This window comes from Pelodiscus sinensis, chromosome 9, assembly GCF_049634645.1.
Source record: "Pelodiscus sinensis isolate JC-2024 chromosome 9, ASM4963464v1, whole genome shotgun sequence".
Taxonomy (NCBI): Eukaryota; Metazoa; Chordata; order Testudines; family Trionychidae; genus Pelodiscus; species Pelodiscus sinensis.
Window position 1 is genome coordinate 54,987,013 of NC_134719.1, and position 15,389 is coordinate 55,002,401.

Here is a 15,389-nt window from a genome sequence, read left to right on the forward strand (position 1 = left end):
TACTTGGTTCACAAAAATAAAAATAATTGTAATATATACTACACTGACATTACCTGTTGAAATTTTTTGCTTTAATGCAACTGATTCATATTACCCAGTATCCTGAGATTCTGGCTTCATTATCCAGATGCTGAACAAACATAGAAGAGAACTACCTTGAAGAGGGCATATTTTAATTAGTCACTTATATGTTTAAACTTATTCATGCATCTATTGATGCACATTACTCCGGGTAACAAATTTTTCACTTGACCTACAGTTTGAAATTTGTTTGTCTAAATATTAATTCTGAACATCTCTAGACAGACCATTAGAAAGAAATCTCTGTTCATAGCACACTACAGAATGATTTGACCAGCTCTAAGATGATGATACTAACCTCCTTTGTAAAGGACTTTGAGGTCTATAGAAGAAAAGAACTATAGAAGAGCTAGATATGATCCTTTTGAGCTTTTACTAAGGCTATATTTGTAGGATTATGAAGATGAGGAAGAGGAGGATGACGATGATGATGAAGATACAGGAATGGGGGATGAAGGTGATGACAGTAATGAAGGAACTGGCAGTGCTGATGGCAATGATGGATATGAAGCAGATGATGCTGAGGTAACGATTGTAGGTATATGAGAATCTCCTGAGGATTTCACAGCTTGTTCCTACTGGAATCCACATGTTGAGAAAAGAAAACCTTAAAAGACAATCCAAGTACATTGAATTTTATACTTAAGGGTGATAAATATAGTTCATGTTGAAACTGGTTTTCTTTGAGTAAAAACTCTCCACATTGTCTTAACCCCAAGCTTATACTCTGTGAGAGTGTACTCACATAGGCTATGTCTAGACTACAAATATAAATTGGAAAATAAATGCCATTTGCAGTGCCCAAATTGCATATTTTTTCCAATTTACTTCCAAAAGAGGCTTTTCCAAAATTTGGCCCATCTACATGGGGCCAAATTTCGGGGGAAAAACCCTCTTTCAGAACATCCCTTTTTCCTCATAAAATGAGGCTTACAGGCATGCCAACAAAATGCATCCATTTTTTCAACTTTTTTTGGAAAAGCAGATGCATTCCTTGGACAAGGAAGAACCATTCCGGGATACCTCCAGCACTTTATTGATCTTGTTGAGATTTTGGAATAAATGTATTTTGCACTGGATGTTTTATGGTTTTTTTTTTTTTTAGGGTGCTGATGGAACAGATCCTTGTACCGAAACTGAAGAGAGCATGGGAGGAGGAGAAAGCAACCAGAGAGCAGCAGACTCCCAAAACAGTGGTATAACTAATCTTGGCTTTCTCCAAAGTCTTGGCTTGTGGAAGGGGTCATGTGCAAACCTTTGAGTTCTTCTATTAAAACATGTATTGCAAATTTAAAAATTAGGTGGTTTACAGGAGCACACTTTGGGATGTGCTTCAGTTAAATTCCATAAACTAATTAGAACTGGGTGTATTCTGTATCTCTATAGAAAACATTAGGGGCGTGTCTAGAGTACAGGGTTTTGTCGACAAAAGTGGACTTTTGTCGACAAAACTATACCTGCGTCCACACTGCCTTTGAGTTATGTCGACATAACGTTGACAAAACTCAGCAGTTCTGTCGACGTATGTAAACCTCATTCTACGAAGAATAACACCTTTTGTTGACAGAGTTCTGTCGATAGAAGGCATTATTGCATCTGCACTGTCCTTTGTGTCCACACTGTTATGTCGACAAAGCGGCTTGCTTTGTCAACAGAACTGGATGTAGTCTAGACACTCTTTGTCGACAGAAGTTTTGTCGACAGTATCTGTTGACAAAACTTCTGACGACAAAACCCTGTTGACAAAACCCTGTAGTCTAGACGTACCCTAGCTGTTGCAAAAAGTGTTGTTGATGAATCAGTAGATGATTCTCTTCCCTCTGAGTCATTGCTGAACAGTTGCTTGTCATGGTGCTAATGGGTTCTTTATCTAGTAGACATGTGGCCTTTCAAATGAGTTTTTAAATCTAGGGCTCCAGGCGCACCATTCAACTGTCCCTGTTAGTTGCTGCTTTTTTGCAAATGTAGAAATGTCTGTTTTAGCATGTTCACCTGATGTTCAGTTTTGGTATCTCTTCTGAAAGTTTTTATTACAGTTTCATCTTAAATGCCTCGAGCTTCTTCAGAATTGATGCTATTTGGGTAGTGGCTGCAGTGATTCTGTACAGTGTATATCAATTTTATAAAGTTCTCATAATTCTGTCATTGCAGCTAATGACCATAAATTTAAAAATATACTTTCTGAATAACTTTGGTCATAGATTTGTGGAGTACAGTGTTTTTATTGCATTATATTTCTTTGCATTTTAGGTGAAGGAAATACAAGTGCTGCAGAGTCAACCTTCTCCCATGAAAGTTCAAGAGAACAGCAGCCAACATCTGCTTCAGAAAGGCAGGCTCCTCGGCATCCTCAGTCACCGCGCAGACCACCGCATCCTCTACCCCCACGATTGACTATTCATGCTCCACCCCAGGAACTGGGACCACCCGTTCAGGTAGGAAGTCACTCAACGCTTTAGAAAATGAAGGAAAATAATTCACTCTGTAGCTTTTGGCAAATAAGGTTTTAGTCCTGTGTATTTGATCAAACTGTTATTTTTATATGGTGTCTTACAAAATGGAAACATGCAGATATTAATTAAAACAGCTGAGCAAATTAACTTAAATTTCTCATCTCTTGAAATATGACAGTGATTTTATTTGCTGGCTACACAAGTGAAATGACCATTAAAAGCATTAAGGCAATTATGGTGGGTGTATGTCTTGAAATGATTATACCAACACTCTTTTAGTTAATGTTTGTATTTCCATTCTAAAAGCAGGAATTTTTTGAGCAAGCTATAATTCAGTAGGATTTGGCTCGGGTTTTTATTAAGTATTCTTTGCCCAGATGCAACTGTGGCATAAGAAAATTTCTCAACCAACCTTTTTTTTCCCTGCAGTTTCAGGGGGTAGCTGAGTTAGTCTGTTACAGGAAAAAGAACAACAAATGGTCTGGTAGCACTTTATAGACTAACAAAACATGTCGATAGTATCATGAGCTTTCGTGGCACAGCCCACTTCTTCAGATGACTGAAGTTATGATTTTGGGATGTGTACACCCGAAATAAATAGGAGGGGGGAAGGAAGAAGAAGGGAGCGGGGTGGCAGACAGAGCATCAGTAAGTATCTGAAGATTGGATAGTTAAACTGAAGCAGATAAAAATCAAAGTCAATAGATAGACTCCCATGTCAGGAAGGATACAACTCAGAGAGCTGTTTGCACCTTCAATGGTTGTTATATTGGCAGTGTCCCAACAAACTTTCATCACGATTGAGTCCATTACCGTGTGAATTGAATTTGAGGATGAACTCTAATTCCAATGCTTCCCTGTGGCTCTGGCTTGTAGAACTGGTTTGTGACAAGACAGCTACTTGGAGATCTTTCAGGGTGTGATTTGGAAGGTTGAAGTGCTCTCCAATAGGTTTCTGTATGTTTCCTTTGCACTGATTCTTTCCCGCAGAGACTGTCCAGTTTGTCCAATATATATATAGCAGTGGGACGTTGCTGGCATTTGATGGCATAGATCAGATTGCTGGATGTGCAGGTTTTTTTCTGAATGCCTGAAGTATGAGCTACATATATCTTAAGATTGTACAGAATTTTAAGCTTTCATTTAAAAAGAAGTCTTACCCTTATGGTTGCAAAAAGAAGCCTGATTGTGAGCTGTTGCCCCCTTGTTCTCAAAGGAGTACACTGTTCCACTTTATTTCTATGGGGTATTTATCTCGGAACCCTTATGATAGGTTACATGTCAACATTATTTACTCTATTCCACTTCACTAGAAGCTTCAGGTAACATGCTTATCTTTCATGATCTGACAGTGGATAAGGAAGATTGTGGCTGCAGTTACCCAGTATATTTTCAAAAGGATACTGCTACAAAAAGGAGCCCTGCAGTTTCACAGGATCTCTCCATGACTTTCAGTGCATGAAGTGAGGAAAATGTTGCAGCTAGTGAGGACAGAAGACAGTGTTCCCTGCACTTTGTCCTCTCTTGAAGATCAGGGTTCTTTTCCTCAGTGTAGTCTATTGGGGAGTTGAATTGAAAGCACAAATTGCAGAGGGGGAAGAGGAGCAAGGACTGATAACAATCCTTTCCAAATTTTAAATCATCTCTGTCCCAAGAAAGAACAGATAGAAAAGAAGAAATAAACGGAGAAAAAACCCAAGTGCAGGAAAAAAAAAAAGGTTATCACAAGGAATGATGTGGCACAAGGAATAAGGCGTAAATTTTCAATGGCAAAAGTAATTCATCCTTGAAACCATTTACCAAGGGTTATAGTGGTGTCTCCATCACTGGCAACTTTTAAATTGAGATTGAATTTTTTAAAAATATACTGTAGGGATTATTTTGGAAAAATTCTGTGGCCTGTGTAATACAGGGCAGATAGATGATCCTAATGGTCCTTTCTGTCCTTGAAATCCGTGAATTTGTATGGTGTTTTGAATACTTGATTACATCGTGCAATCTTGAATGCAGTTGTCAATAGGCAACTCAGTCTGTCTTAGTTAGATGTCCTTGAGAGTTGGGCTGCATTGCTGCTTAATTTGAGAATTTAAATGCTGAGCTGAGCTTGCTTTCTTCACAGTGAAAGCACTGAGAGAGTGTTGAAGAATGGGTGCCAGAAAAGTTGACTGTTCTATGCTCAGAACTTGATTTTTTTTAAAAAAGGAAAATATTAAACTGACTTAGTTTTACCTTAAGCACAATTATAATTGTTCATACATTTTTCACTTAGTTTGTGTTCTTTAAAGAGATTATATTATGAATTTTGTTTGTTTTTAAAAAGGCTTTGAAGTGCACTGAAGTGCACACAAAAAACCCTTTGAGCACTTTACAGTAAATACTAAGTAATTGAACTATTTATTTAAACTAAAATTATGTCTTGTGAAAATGATTTAAATGCCATTGAACTGCGGTGAGTTCACACACTCACTATAAAGCCACTCCCTGACTTACGAACACACCGACTTACGACCATCCGTACTGACGACCAACCTCCCATTAACCCCATTATAATATTTTTTAGTTGAAAACCATGTACGTCAAGTTTTTCAAACACCCTTAAACGTGCTACCCGCGCTATTTCTGACTTACAACCAAATTGAGTTACGACCAGGTGTTCGGAACAGTAAGTCGGGTACTGCCTGTATCATGTTTACTTAGAAAAAGTTCTTCTAGCAGGGTGGACAGTAAACAGCCTGTGCACCAGGACACTACTTCCTGCAGCTCCCATTGGCCGGGAATGGCGATCTGCGGCCAACGGGAGCTGCAAGCACTCATTCCTGGAAACGCGCAGGTAACTAAAGCGTCTGGCAGCCTGCCGTGGGGTGAACTCTGGCAAACAACATGTAGCCTGTGGGCAGCTTATTGCCCACCACTGTCCTATATTAATTCCCCCTCCCTCTTTTTTTTTTTTTAAGTGTAACATTGCCCTGTTTTATGAAATAGTCACTTCCACCTCACTTGGGTTGTTTTACTATAGGAATAAAGTGCATGATAAAATCTCTGAAATATGGTTTTCACCAATAAGCAAAAAGTTGCTAGCTGGTTTTAATCAAATCATGCTTTTGGTAGAAAGCCAAAAGAATTTATTTATCTACCTTTTATCACTAAACTTTATTCCTGAAGATATTTACATGCTGCTAGAATCCCCAGGAAACATTTATACTACTTTATTCCTCCTTTTACCATAAAGAGAATCCAGATGACTCGGAGGCAGTCAGTGGGACGTGGGCTTCAACTAACTCCTGGTATAGGGGGCATGGTAAGTAAATGGCAGTCTGCTCCTAAAAACCTTGATTGAGAGCACTGTGAACCTTGTAATCTTATAACACTACCAGAGCAGTCAAGAATTCCTCGAGTGTGTGTAACCTTGCAGATACGTTTAATCAAGCTGTGGTTTTCATATTAATGGGACTTGAATCCCTTAACTTAGTTGAAATGTGACTACGAGAAAAGTAAGAGTTACGTATAAGATGAAGGTAAAGCCCTTAATAATCTAGATTAGTTTAGACCAGGATTGGGGATTCTTTTGGGTCAGGAGCTGCTGACCCACAGAAAAATCATTTGGGGGCTACACAGAAGTGAGAAGCAAAATATGAACAAACCCTCACGGATGTGGCCCCTGACTGAGAAGGAGAAAGACACTCCGTACATTCCCCCTTGCACACCAGAGCTCAGGGGGGCCCAGGCTAGTAGATTTTGTGTGTTCCAGTCCCACAGCGGGGCAGGAGGGAGCTGGAGCACCAGCACAGGCTCCCAAATGCTACGGGGAAACCCGGAGCTTTGGGGGCCAGATCCAAGCAAGCTGGAAGCCACATCTTGCCCCCAGGCCTGAGGTTTCTCTGCCCCGGTTTAGACGACGACAAATATTTATTACAATTTTTAAATCAATTTTTTAAAATACATATTCAGTGCATTTTTATTTTGATATTGGTTTCCATCTCACTGTTGAACAGACAAATAGTGGTTAAAGCGGATATGTCTATTATGTTGGGAGGGAACAACTTTGTAGATCAGTTTTATTTAGAACCGTACAGAGTAGGACTAATGAATATATTTTAGCTTCTAATTGTAATATTTTTTCCAGCAGCAACACTTCTTTGATGATGAGGACAGGACAGTTCCTAGCACCCCAACTCTAGTGGTGCCACATCGTACAGATGGATTTGCAGAAGCAATTCAGTATGTAGAAATCATAATAAATGCAAGCTGTATCATATGTTTCCCTTTTACTAACAGTTGAATGATTCTTTGCTTAAAGGTAAATGCAAATAAAATGATTTGGTGATTAGGTAGTAAGATATTATAACATTCCATCCAATAGATGGTTAAAGGAAAAGGCCACAAATATTGAATTGTTTGAACCATACATCATAAAACTGAGTTCAGAGAAGTAAGCTTCTGGTCATATTCCAATCTATAATGTCATGTATTTGTTTAAAAAGTAGTACAGTTAAAATTACTAGGGCAACAGTGGGTTACCATGATACTTTCAGCTCCTCTTTTGCAGATGCTCATTAATGCTATATATGACAAAAGCATGTTTTCTCCGTATTGACTAAGAATATCAGTTAAAAAACACAAGCAAGCTGTTATGAAGAATCAGTTGCTCGTCGCAACTTTGGGTAGAGGAGAGTTGATGACATGCTCAGCAGGCCACTTAGCTCCTATAATGTCACACATCAAATTTTTATTTAAACTTTACAGTATTCACTTTAAAGCATTATTATTTTCTTACTAGAGGAGTATTTGTAAACATATAGTTTTGATGCAAATATAATGGGGTAACTGATTACTTTGGAAAATGCTGATAACATTAAGCAATACCTGTTTAGCTACTAATCTTATTTGTATCATAGATATTTGTTTCCCTTATTCAATTATAACAACTTCATTATTATTTTTAGTTTATTAAACAGTTTATACAGCACATTCTGTATCTTTATAGTTCCCCCCAGGTTGCTGGAGTTCCTAGATTCAGGTTTGGACCTCCAGAAGATATGCCACAGACTAGTTCCAGCCACTCCGATCTTGGCCAGCTTGCATCACAAGGAGGTAAATATGTGTAATACCTTTGTTTTATATTTGTTAGAAAAGTATATTCAAAGGAAACAACTCCTTGTCTGTGCCTCTTTATGGTTGTAGGAAGGCTAGAAGGATGGAGGCAACGATGTTTTGTTCATCTTGTGCTAATAGCTTTGTTGTTTGTAACTAAATGTTGCTTAATGTAAGCATGGTTTACTGTTTAAGCTTGGAAAGATTAGATTTTTATGGGTAAATGTAGGTAAAAGTCAGTTTCACCTTACATACACAAACCAAGAGAAAAAATTAATTGATAACTGAAATTTGAGATAAAGTAAGGAAAACTCTGCTTGAGAATTTAGTTTTGAAGATACTTGCTTTGTATATTTTTGATGTGATTATGACAACTTTTTGTGTGTTAAGGTTTATAAAACTTTAATTTTTCTGAATCTTAACATCTATCATTAAATAATTGGTTTCTCCCCTCTCTCCATAACTTCCAACAACTGTGAAAATATAAATTCATATAAATAAAAAATTGCTTCAGTATACATGAAAAATTATTAATTCTGCTAAGCATATGCTTTTAACCATATAGAATAGCATGTACAAATATGAGGAAAACTAAGACTGATGCTGTGAAGCAAGCAACTTGTTGAACCATTGTGTTGTGTGTCAGAATCTGGGTGATCTTACATGAGAAGTTGAAATTTAATATCACTCAAGCAAAATGAAAACATAAAAAATAACAGAAGCTTTTAGATTGTACACCATATAGTATCTCTGGCATGTCTTCATGTGTGGCTCTGTTCATCTTTTTCACCTTTGGTTTAGGTGTGTGAAGATCTAATCTATTTAGTAAATAGCCTCAATATCCCACAAGAAAACTCTTGTTACTATCACTCTGTTACTATCACTCTCTTGTGTGTATTGCTATTATTTAGGCCTTCCATGTATAACATAGGAAACATAATCTGTTGCAGAGACCAAATCTCTATTCCTTTATCTCACGCTTATCTATTTTCCAGTTGGATTATTCCATGAGTCTGCTTCCTCAAGGGATACTGTTAACCTGTGCTCTAATTTCATTATTGCTAAAATTATGTAAATAGGGCTGGCATTGAGTTCTTGAAGGTAGCTAGATCAAGATGAGCTTGCATCTGTAATGTAGTATGATAGCAGAGAAATGGCCACTGAAAATGCTTTCAGTTCCTCTGAGCTTGAATTTCAGGACATCCAACATCAGTGTGTTCCTTTGATCACAGTACAGAGGAGAAAAAGTAGCCCCTACCCACAATAATGGTGGGCAGGCAATTGCACGTTCTTATCCTTCCTGCTGTTCTGCAGGAAGCAGTCTCCCTTCTTTTCCTGGCAGCAAAGAAGAAACTGTAAGAGATTTGCTAAGCTACTCCCTGAAGGGCTGACACTCAGCAAAATAGTGAATTGAGATACCTCAGAAAAGCAAAACAGAGAGAAGATCTAAAATGGAGGGGACTCCTGTTTTGTTGAGAAGTATTGTACCATGATTAAGATATGCAGTGGCTTTGTAAAGTGAGAAATTGCTAGCGGATTGCGTGTTTTGTAGCTTGTGTAGGGTAAAGCAAGTGCTCCCTGCATTCCTCCAATCATCCTATAAGCCCCATGTTCCACTGTCCCATCTCTTTTTCAAGGAGTCCCTGCTATTTCTGCACTCTTTTTGTACCATATGTTCTATATATCCTTTTTCTCCCATACCAGACTCTTCCTTTCTCCTCCCTAGCAACTTCTCTATGTGCACTCCCATTCTTACTTTCCCCACACTCCGTTCTCTAATAGAAGACCTGTGTGCACCACACCCATACTAGGATCCCATAGTACAGGCATGTCCAAAGTCCGGCCCGCGGGCCAATTGCGGCCCGTGTTCCGATTTAATACGGCCCCCGCCTCTTCCCCCTCTCCTGGCTCCCCGGCGCTCTTTTGAACTGGCGCGCCCAGCACGCCGCTTCCGGCTGCGCCGCCGCCGCCCATGGCCTCCGCGGTCCTAGAGCATGCCCTGTAGGGCACGTCCGCAGCCCCACTCCCCCGCTCGGCTGCGGGTTCGCCCTGCCCCCAGGCCGCCGTGAGGCCGGCGTGCCCTGCGCTCTCCGCCCGCCTCCGACCCTGCGGGCCCTCCGCCTTGGGGCTGAGAGTGCTGGGACGGCCCTCACGCATGTTCACTTCTTCAAATCTGGTCCTCTTTGAAAAAAGTTTGGACACCCCTGCCAGAGTAGGATCCCACGCCTCCCACCTGCCAGGAGTTTTGTGTGCCCAGTCCTGTCTTTCTGTCCCACTTCAGGGTCTCCTTTATACCCTCACCATTGCATAGATTCTGAATACACCCAAATCCCGTTTTCCCCCTTTCATCTCAGTTTTTCTTCTGGTAAGTTCTGTGTCCTCCTGTTCAGTATTCCCCATTTCCTCCCACTCCATTTCCATCATGACAAGATCTGCATATATACCTCTACCCCACCACTATTATTCTTTTCTCTGTCAGGAAGCTCAGTTATTTATTATGTCCACATGTTAAACTGAACTGAGTGGATAAACTGAGATAAGATGGAAATATTGTCGTGCTAGAAGGCCTTCATGGCCCATGTTAAACAGTTGTTTGGTCTTCAGACTATTGCAGAGGTTCTCCAGGTGTCTGGTTGGTGCTAAAGAGTTGACAGGGGCTTCACATAACCTCAGTCTTCACCCTTTGAGTTTTATCCAAAATAAACAGGGTTTTGACCATTGAAGTCTAGAATATTCCCTGGAATTTTGGAATTGATTGGATTCAGTAGTCAAAAGTTACCTCATTGCATACATTATAAATTACATCCATTCAAACTCTGAAATGCCATCAAAGTGAGTGTCAGGCCTTTGCAAGGTTCGCAAATGAGACATTTTCATAATTGTTCCAGTGCTTGCCTTTTTTCATAAGTTTCAGTGAAATTATCTCATGTGAAGAACCTGTGTACTTAGCACAATTTTGCTTTATGGGCTCCTTTGCAAGACTCGTCTCTAAAAGAAATGTATCCTGGTTGAAATTCTTTTGCAGTAGTCTGACAGATTTCAAGTAAACAGCAAATATCATGGGATCTTCCAGTGTTCATTTTAAAAGGGCATAACAGTTTAATTGGGATAAAACAAAGCTTATAGGATGGTTTGTAATCAGGCTTTTTTAAAAATAAAATAATATAATTAAAAAATATTCAGATGGCTTGAAGGCCCAAACTGATTGTTTTATTAATTATTTAATCCTGTGAAATAATTTTCCCATTATTGAGTGAGGCATTAATTTTGAAAATAACTTCTTTATTTTAAGCGGCTTAATCTAAATTGCATGTGTTCAGTTAATAGGATATTCACTTACAGGATTGAAAAAAAAATCCTCTACTTCATCAGAGGAAGTATTATTTAGTGGTTAAGGTTAAAGCTCAGGTCAATCATCAGAAGATTTAGGTTTGGATCCTAGCTTTACCGATTCCCTGTTTAATCTTGGACAAGTCATTTAATTCATCTGCATCTTTTTCCCTGTAAAATAGAGATCTTTATTTGAAGTGGGTATGTAGTTTATTTAATTAAAACTGAAGAATTTTGGCTTCAAGGTGCTACCTTTGTGCAAATTAGGTTTACTTTTGAAGTAATCTCAATTATTTAGTCTTATTGTTTAAATACAAACCAATAAATTACATCAGTTCGTAGGACCATACATAATTACAGGCAGTCCCCGGGTTACGTACAAGATAGGGACTGTAGGTTTGTTCTTAAGTTGAATCTGTATGTAAGTCGGAACTGGCGTCCAGATTCAGCCGCTGCTGAAACTGACCGCCAGTTCTGACTTACATACAGATTCAACTTAAGAACCCCAAGTCAGCTGCTGCTGAAACTGATCAGGAGCTGATTCCAGGAAGCCCGGGGCAGAGCAACTCTGCCTGGGGCTTCCTGTAGTCAGCGCTGGTCAGTTTCAGCAACGGCTGACTTGGGGACGTCTGGGGCAGAGCAGCTGGGATGCTGCTGGGTTGCTCCAGTAGCACCGCTCCTCGGCGCTACTGGACCAACCCAGCAGCACCCCAGCTGCTCTGCCCCAGGAGTCCTGATTCAGCCGCTGCTGAAACTGACCATCAGCAGCTGAATCAGGACGCCTGGGGCAGAGCAGTTGGGGTGCTGCCGGGTTGGTCCAGTAGTGCCCAGAGCGGCGCTGCGGGACCAACCGGCAGCGCCCCAGCTGCTCTGCCCCAGGGTCCACAACAAAAGCCTGGTCTGCTGGGGGGGGCACACTAGCTGCGCCCCCCCCCCCCCAGCAGACCAGGGACACAGGGAGCAAAGCGGCGGGGGGGGGGGGGGGGTTCCTCGCCTCTGAGGCTTTGCTCTGGCGCCGGACCGCTTTGCTCCTGGTGCCCCTGGTTTGCTGGAGACGGTCCCCAGCAGACCAGGGGCACCAGGAGCAAACCCGCAGCCGCGGCGGGGTCCCCCGCTTCTGAGGCTTTGCTCTGGCAAAGCCTCAGAAGCGCGGGGACCCCGCCGCGGCTGCGGGTTTGCTCCTGGTGCCCCTGGTCTGCTGGGGACCGTCTCCAGCAAACCAGGGGCACCAGGAGCAAAGCGGTCCGGCGCCAGAGCAAAGCCTCAGAAGCTGAAACTCTGGCAAAGCCTCAGAAGCGTGGGAACCCGCCGCTGCTGCGGGTTTGCTCCCGGTGCCCCTGGTCTGCTGGAGATGGTCCCCAGCAGACCAGGGGCACCGGGAGCAGCTTTTCTCGCCCCGGAGCTTGAGGTGGCTGACCGCTGCCTGTGAGCTCCGGGGCGAGAAAGCCCCGTTCGTAAGTGCGGATCTGACATAAGTTGGATCCGCGTAAGTCGGGGACTGCCTGTAGTTGGACTTCAGATAATGGTATAATTCCTGTTGTCTAACAGGCATTCACTATACCCATTAATACCAAGAGTTGTGTGTTACAGGTTTAGGAATGTATGAAACACCACTCTTCCTTGCCCATGAAGAAGAATCTGGTGGCCGCAGTGTTCCAACAACTCCACTGCAAGTCGCAGCACCAGGTGAGAATCAGTATGGCAGAATGTAATGAGAATATTAGAAGCTTTGATTCGCAACATAATGGAGAATATTAGTTGTGTGTGTTTTAGTTGCTGTGGTGAAAATATTACTGTAGCCTGAATTCTCCTTGGCTATGTCTAGACTGCAGGCTTCTTTCGAAAGAGGCTCTTTCGAAAGCATCTTTCGAAAGAGCCTCTTTCAAAAGATCGCGTCTAGACTGCAGGCGGATCTTTCGAAAGAGAAATCCGCTTTTTCGAAAGAGAGCACCCAGCGAGTCTAGATGCTCTCTTTCGAAGACGGCCTCTTTACATTGAAGAACGCCTTCTTTCGAAAGAGGAACTTTCGAAAGAAGGCGTTCTTCCTCGTGAAACGAGGTTTACCACCATCGAAAGAAAAGCCGCGTTCTTTCGAAATAATTTCGAAAGAACGCGGCTTGAGTCTGGACGCAGGGGAAGTTTTTTCGGGAAAAGGCTACTTTTCCCAAAAAAACCCCTGAGTCTGGACACGGCCCTAGTATCCAATATTTTGGGTGTCTTAACTGCTTTTCCTGATTTTTGTTTTTCTAAAGTGACTGTTTTTACTGAAAGTACCACAGCTGATCCTTCAGAGCATGCCTCTCAGTCTGTTCCAATGGTTACAACATCCACTGGAAGTTTATCCACCACTACTGAATCCGGAGTGGGTGATGATGGGGATGAGGTTTTTGTGGAGGCAGAATCTGAAGGGTAAGGTATACTATTCAGTGGATTAAGACTTAATTCTGTATTTGAGATTTAATTTGACATACTTTCATTGCATTTCATCATTTGAGAGTGTCTGTTAAATCTTAGCTCTGTTTGGTTTCTCTATATTAGAACATTGTTCTTCTTGAAAACCATCTCAGTGTGGCTACAGAGAGAATGAACCCATCTGAACTAAAAACTACTTTGTAGTGGAAGATGTTCACAAGCTAATTCACTTGCAGTGGAAAAGTGGAATTTAGACTTTGAATCAAAGTATTTTTCAACATCTGGTACTGATAGTAGGATTTAGAACTTGTAGATGTCACAAAATGACCACAGTTCAGTGTCAATTTCCTTTTTTCCCCTGAACATCTTAATTTGCGGCTTGCAGAAATAACAAAAACAAAATGTAAATTTTTGTAAAGAATATAAGCCAGTGATGAAGCCACTGGGGCTCCACCCGCGAACTCCCTGGCAATCTTTCTACTGCACAAGCTACTTGTGATTTGAATGCTCCAAAAGTGCTAGGAGGGAGAGGACTATTAGGAAATGTGGGGCTCTGGTGCCCCAGTGCGCGAGAGGCACACGGGTGAGGGATTAGCCAAGGGCCATTGGGTTGCAGCCCACTGAGGTGAAGGAAGGCCACTCATGTGACTCACTCACTATTTGTGGTTGCCCATCTGTGATATACACCCTTTCTAGGTACCTAGGGTCTGAGTGAGTTTGGTCCATTTTTCTTGATAAATGGATTAATGCAGTGATCTTGAAAGTGGTCTGCTGAGCATTTCAGATTAGGGATGTAAAATCCCGTTTAATCCATTAACTGGTTAAATTTTAACGAATTAACCGCTTAAATGGGAGCGGGTGGGAGTTGTTCTGGCAGGCTGAAGCACCCCTCAGCCTGTGCCACTGGTTAACTGTAACCGGAAAACATCAGTCAGTAAGGTTGATGCTTACCGGTTGACAGCTTAACCAATCACATCCCTTCTTCAGGTAATTTATGCAACTGTTACTGTAACAATGAAGCATCCTTCAGGAATTATTCATTGATAGATTGATCAGACTCCATAGTCCATATTTTTATTGTCCTTACCCGCAGTCATCTGTAATTTGAGGAGCAGAATTAGTGTGTATGTTCTTCCATGGGACATGGTTCACTAAAAAGTACCCCCAAGGAAACTTCATTTTTCTGGTCTTATCTGAAAGGCAGTGGATGAGTAGATAAGTGCAAGAGTAGATTTTTTTTTTTTTTTTTTTTTTTTTACCTTTATTTAAAAAAAAAATCTCTGATTTCTGATACCCTTCACTTTTTTCTGTCTGGTTATGTGTGAAAATACCTATGGTAAAAAAGAATCCATTTCCTTGTTAAATTATATTTGCACTCAGGGTATTTTCTATTTCTCGTTAGGTTTCTGACCATTGTTTAACACCTGAACTTTTATGTTCCAGAATTACTTCTGAAGCTGGTCTAGAGATTGATAGCCAGCAAGAAGAAGAATCTGTTCAAGCGCCTGATGAATCAGACCTTCCTTCCACCAGTCAGGATCCTCCTTCTAGTTCATCAGCAGGTATGGGCTTCATTCCAAACACAGATGTTTTATACGATGCTTACATATCAAGACTTTTCCCAGTGCGGAATACATTGTTGGCAAAGGAGACCAGACTAAGACCAAAGTTCCGTCTAAGCCACGCAACTGCGTGTCTGCATAACTATTTCTGAGTCCCACTCAGAGGTTCAAAGCTCCCCACAGAGGCAGAGAGCTCAGCTGACCGGCAGGTGAAGAGTGGCAGTAAACAGGAGCTAAATGCTGCCTCTGAACTTAATGATTTTTTAAAATTCTGTGTTACGATTTACCATGTAATAATAAGTATTGCATTAAGGCCAGATTTTTGCTATATGATAGAGTTCTGGCTCTTATGCGTCAGAAGAAGCAAGTACTAGGTGTGATGCTAGTTTTGTAGGATGAAACCATATTTGCAAGCTCTTTGAAACATGCATCTGTCTACAAACCCTGAAGCCACGTGTTA

At 41.2% G+C, this 15,389-nt stretch overlaps 1 protein-coding gene across 2 annotated transcripts in view; it reads left to right on the plus strand.

The window, feature by feature from the left end:
• TPR (translocated promoter region, nuclear basket protein) overlaps window positions 1-15,389 on the plus strand; it is a 67,656-nt gene that overhangs the window by 50,151 nt on the left and 2,116 nt on the right. The window contains exons 41-49 of one of the 2 annotated variants that reach the window (XM_075936750.1): window positions 475-606; window positions 1,187-1,277; window positions 2,332-2,516; window positions 5,764-5,832; window positions 6,658-6,752; window positions 7,519-7,625; window positions 12,546-12,641; window positions 13,208-13,364; window positions 14,811-14,929. In XM_075936750.1, coding sequence (XP_075792865.1) covers window positions 475-606; window positions 1,187-1,277; window positions 2,332-2,516; window positions 5,764-5,832; window positions 6,658-6,752; window positions 7,519-7,625; window positions 12,546-12,641; window positions 13,208-13,364; window positions 14,811-14,929 — 1,051 coding nt within the window. The remainder of the gene's footprint in view (window positions 1-474; window positions 607-1,186; window positions 1,278-2,331; window positions 2,517-5,763; window positions 5,833-6,657; window positions 6,753-7,518; window positions 7,626-12,545; window positions 12,642-13,207; window positions 13,365-14,810; window positions 14,930-15,389) is intronic. The other variant, XM_075936751.1, reaches the window with a different exon arrangement.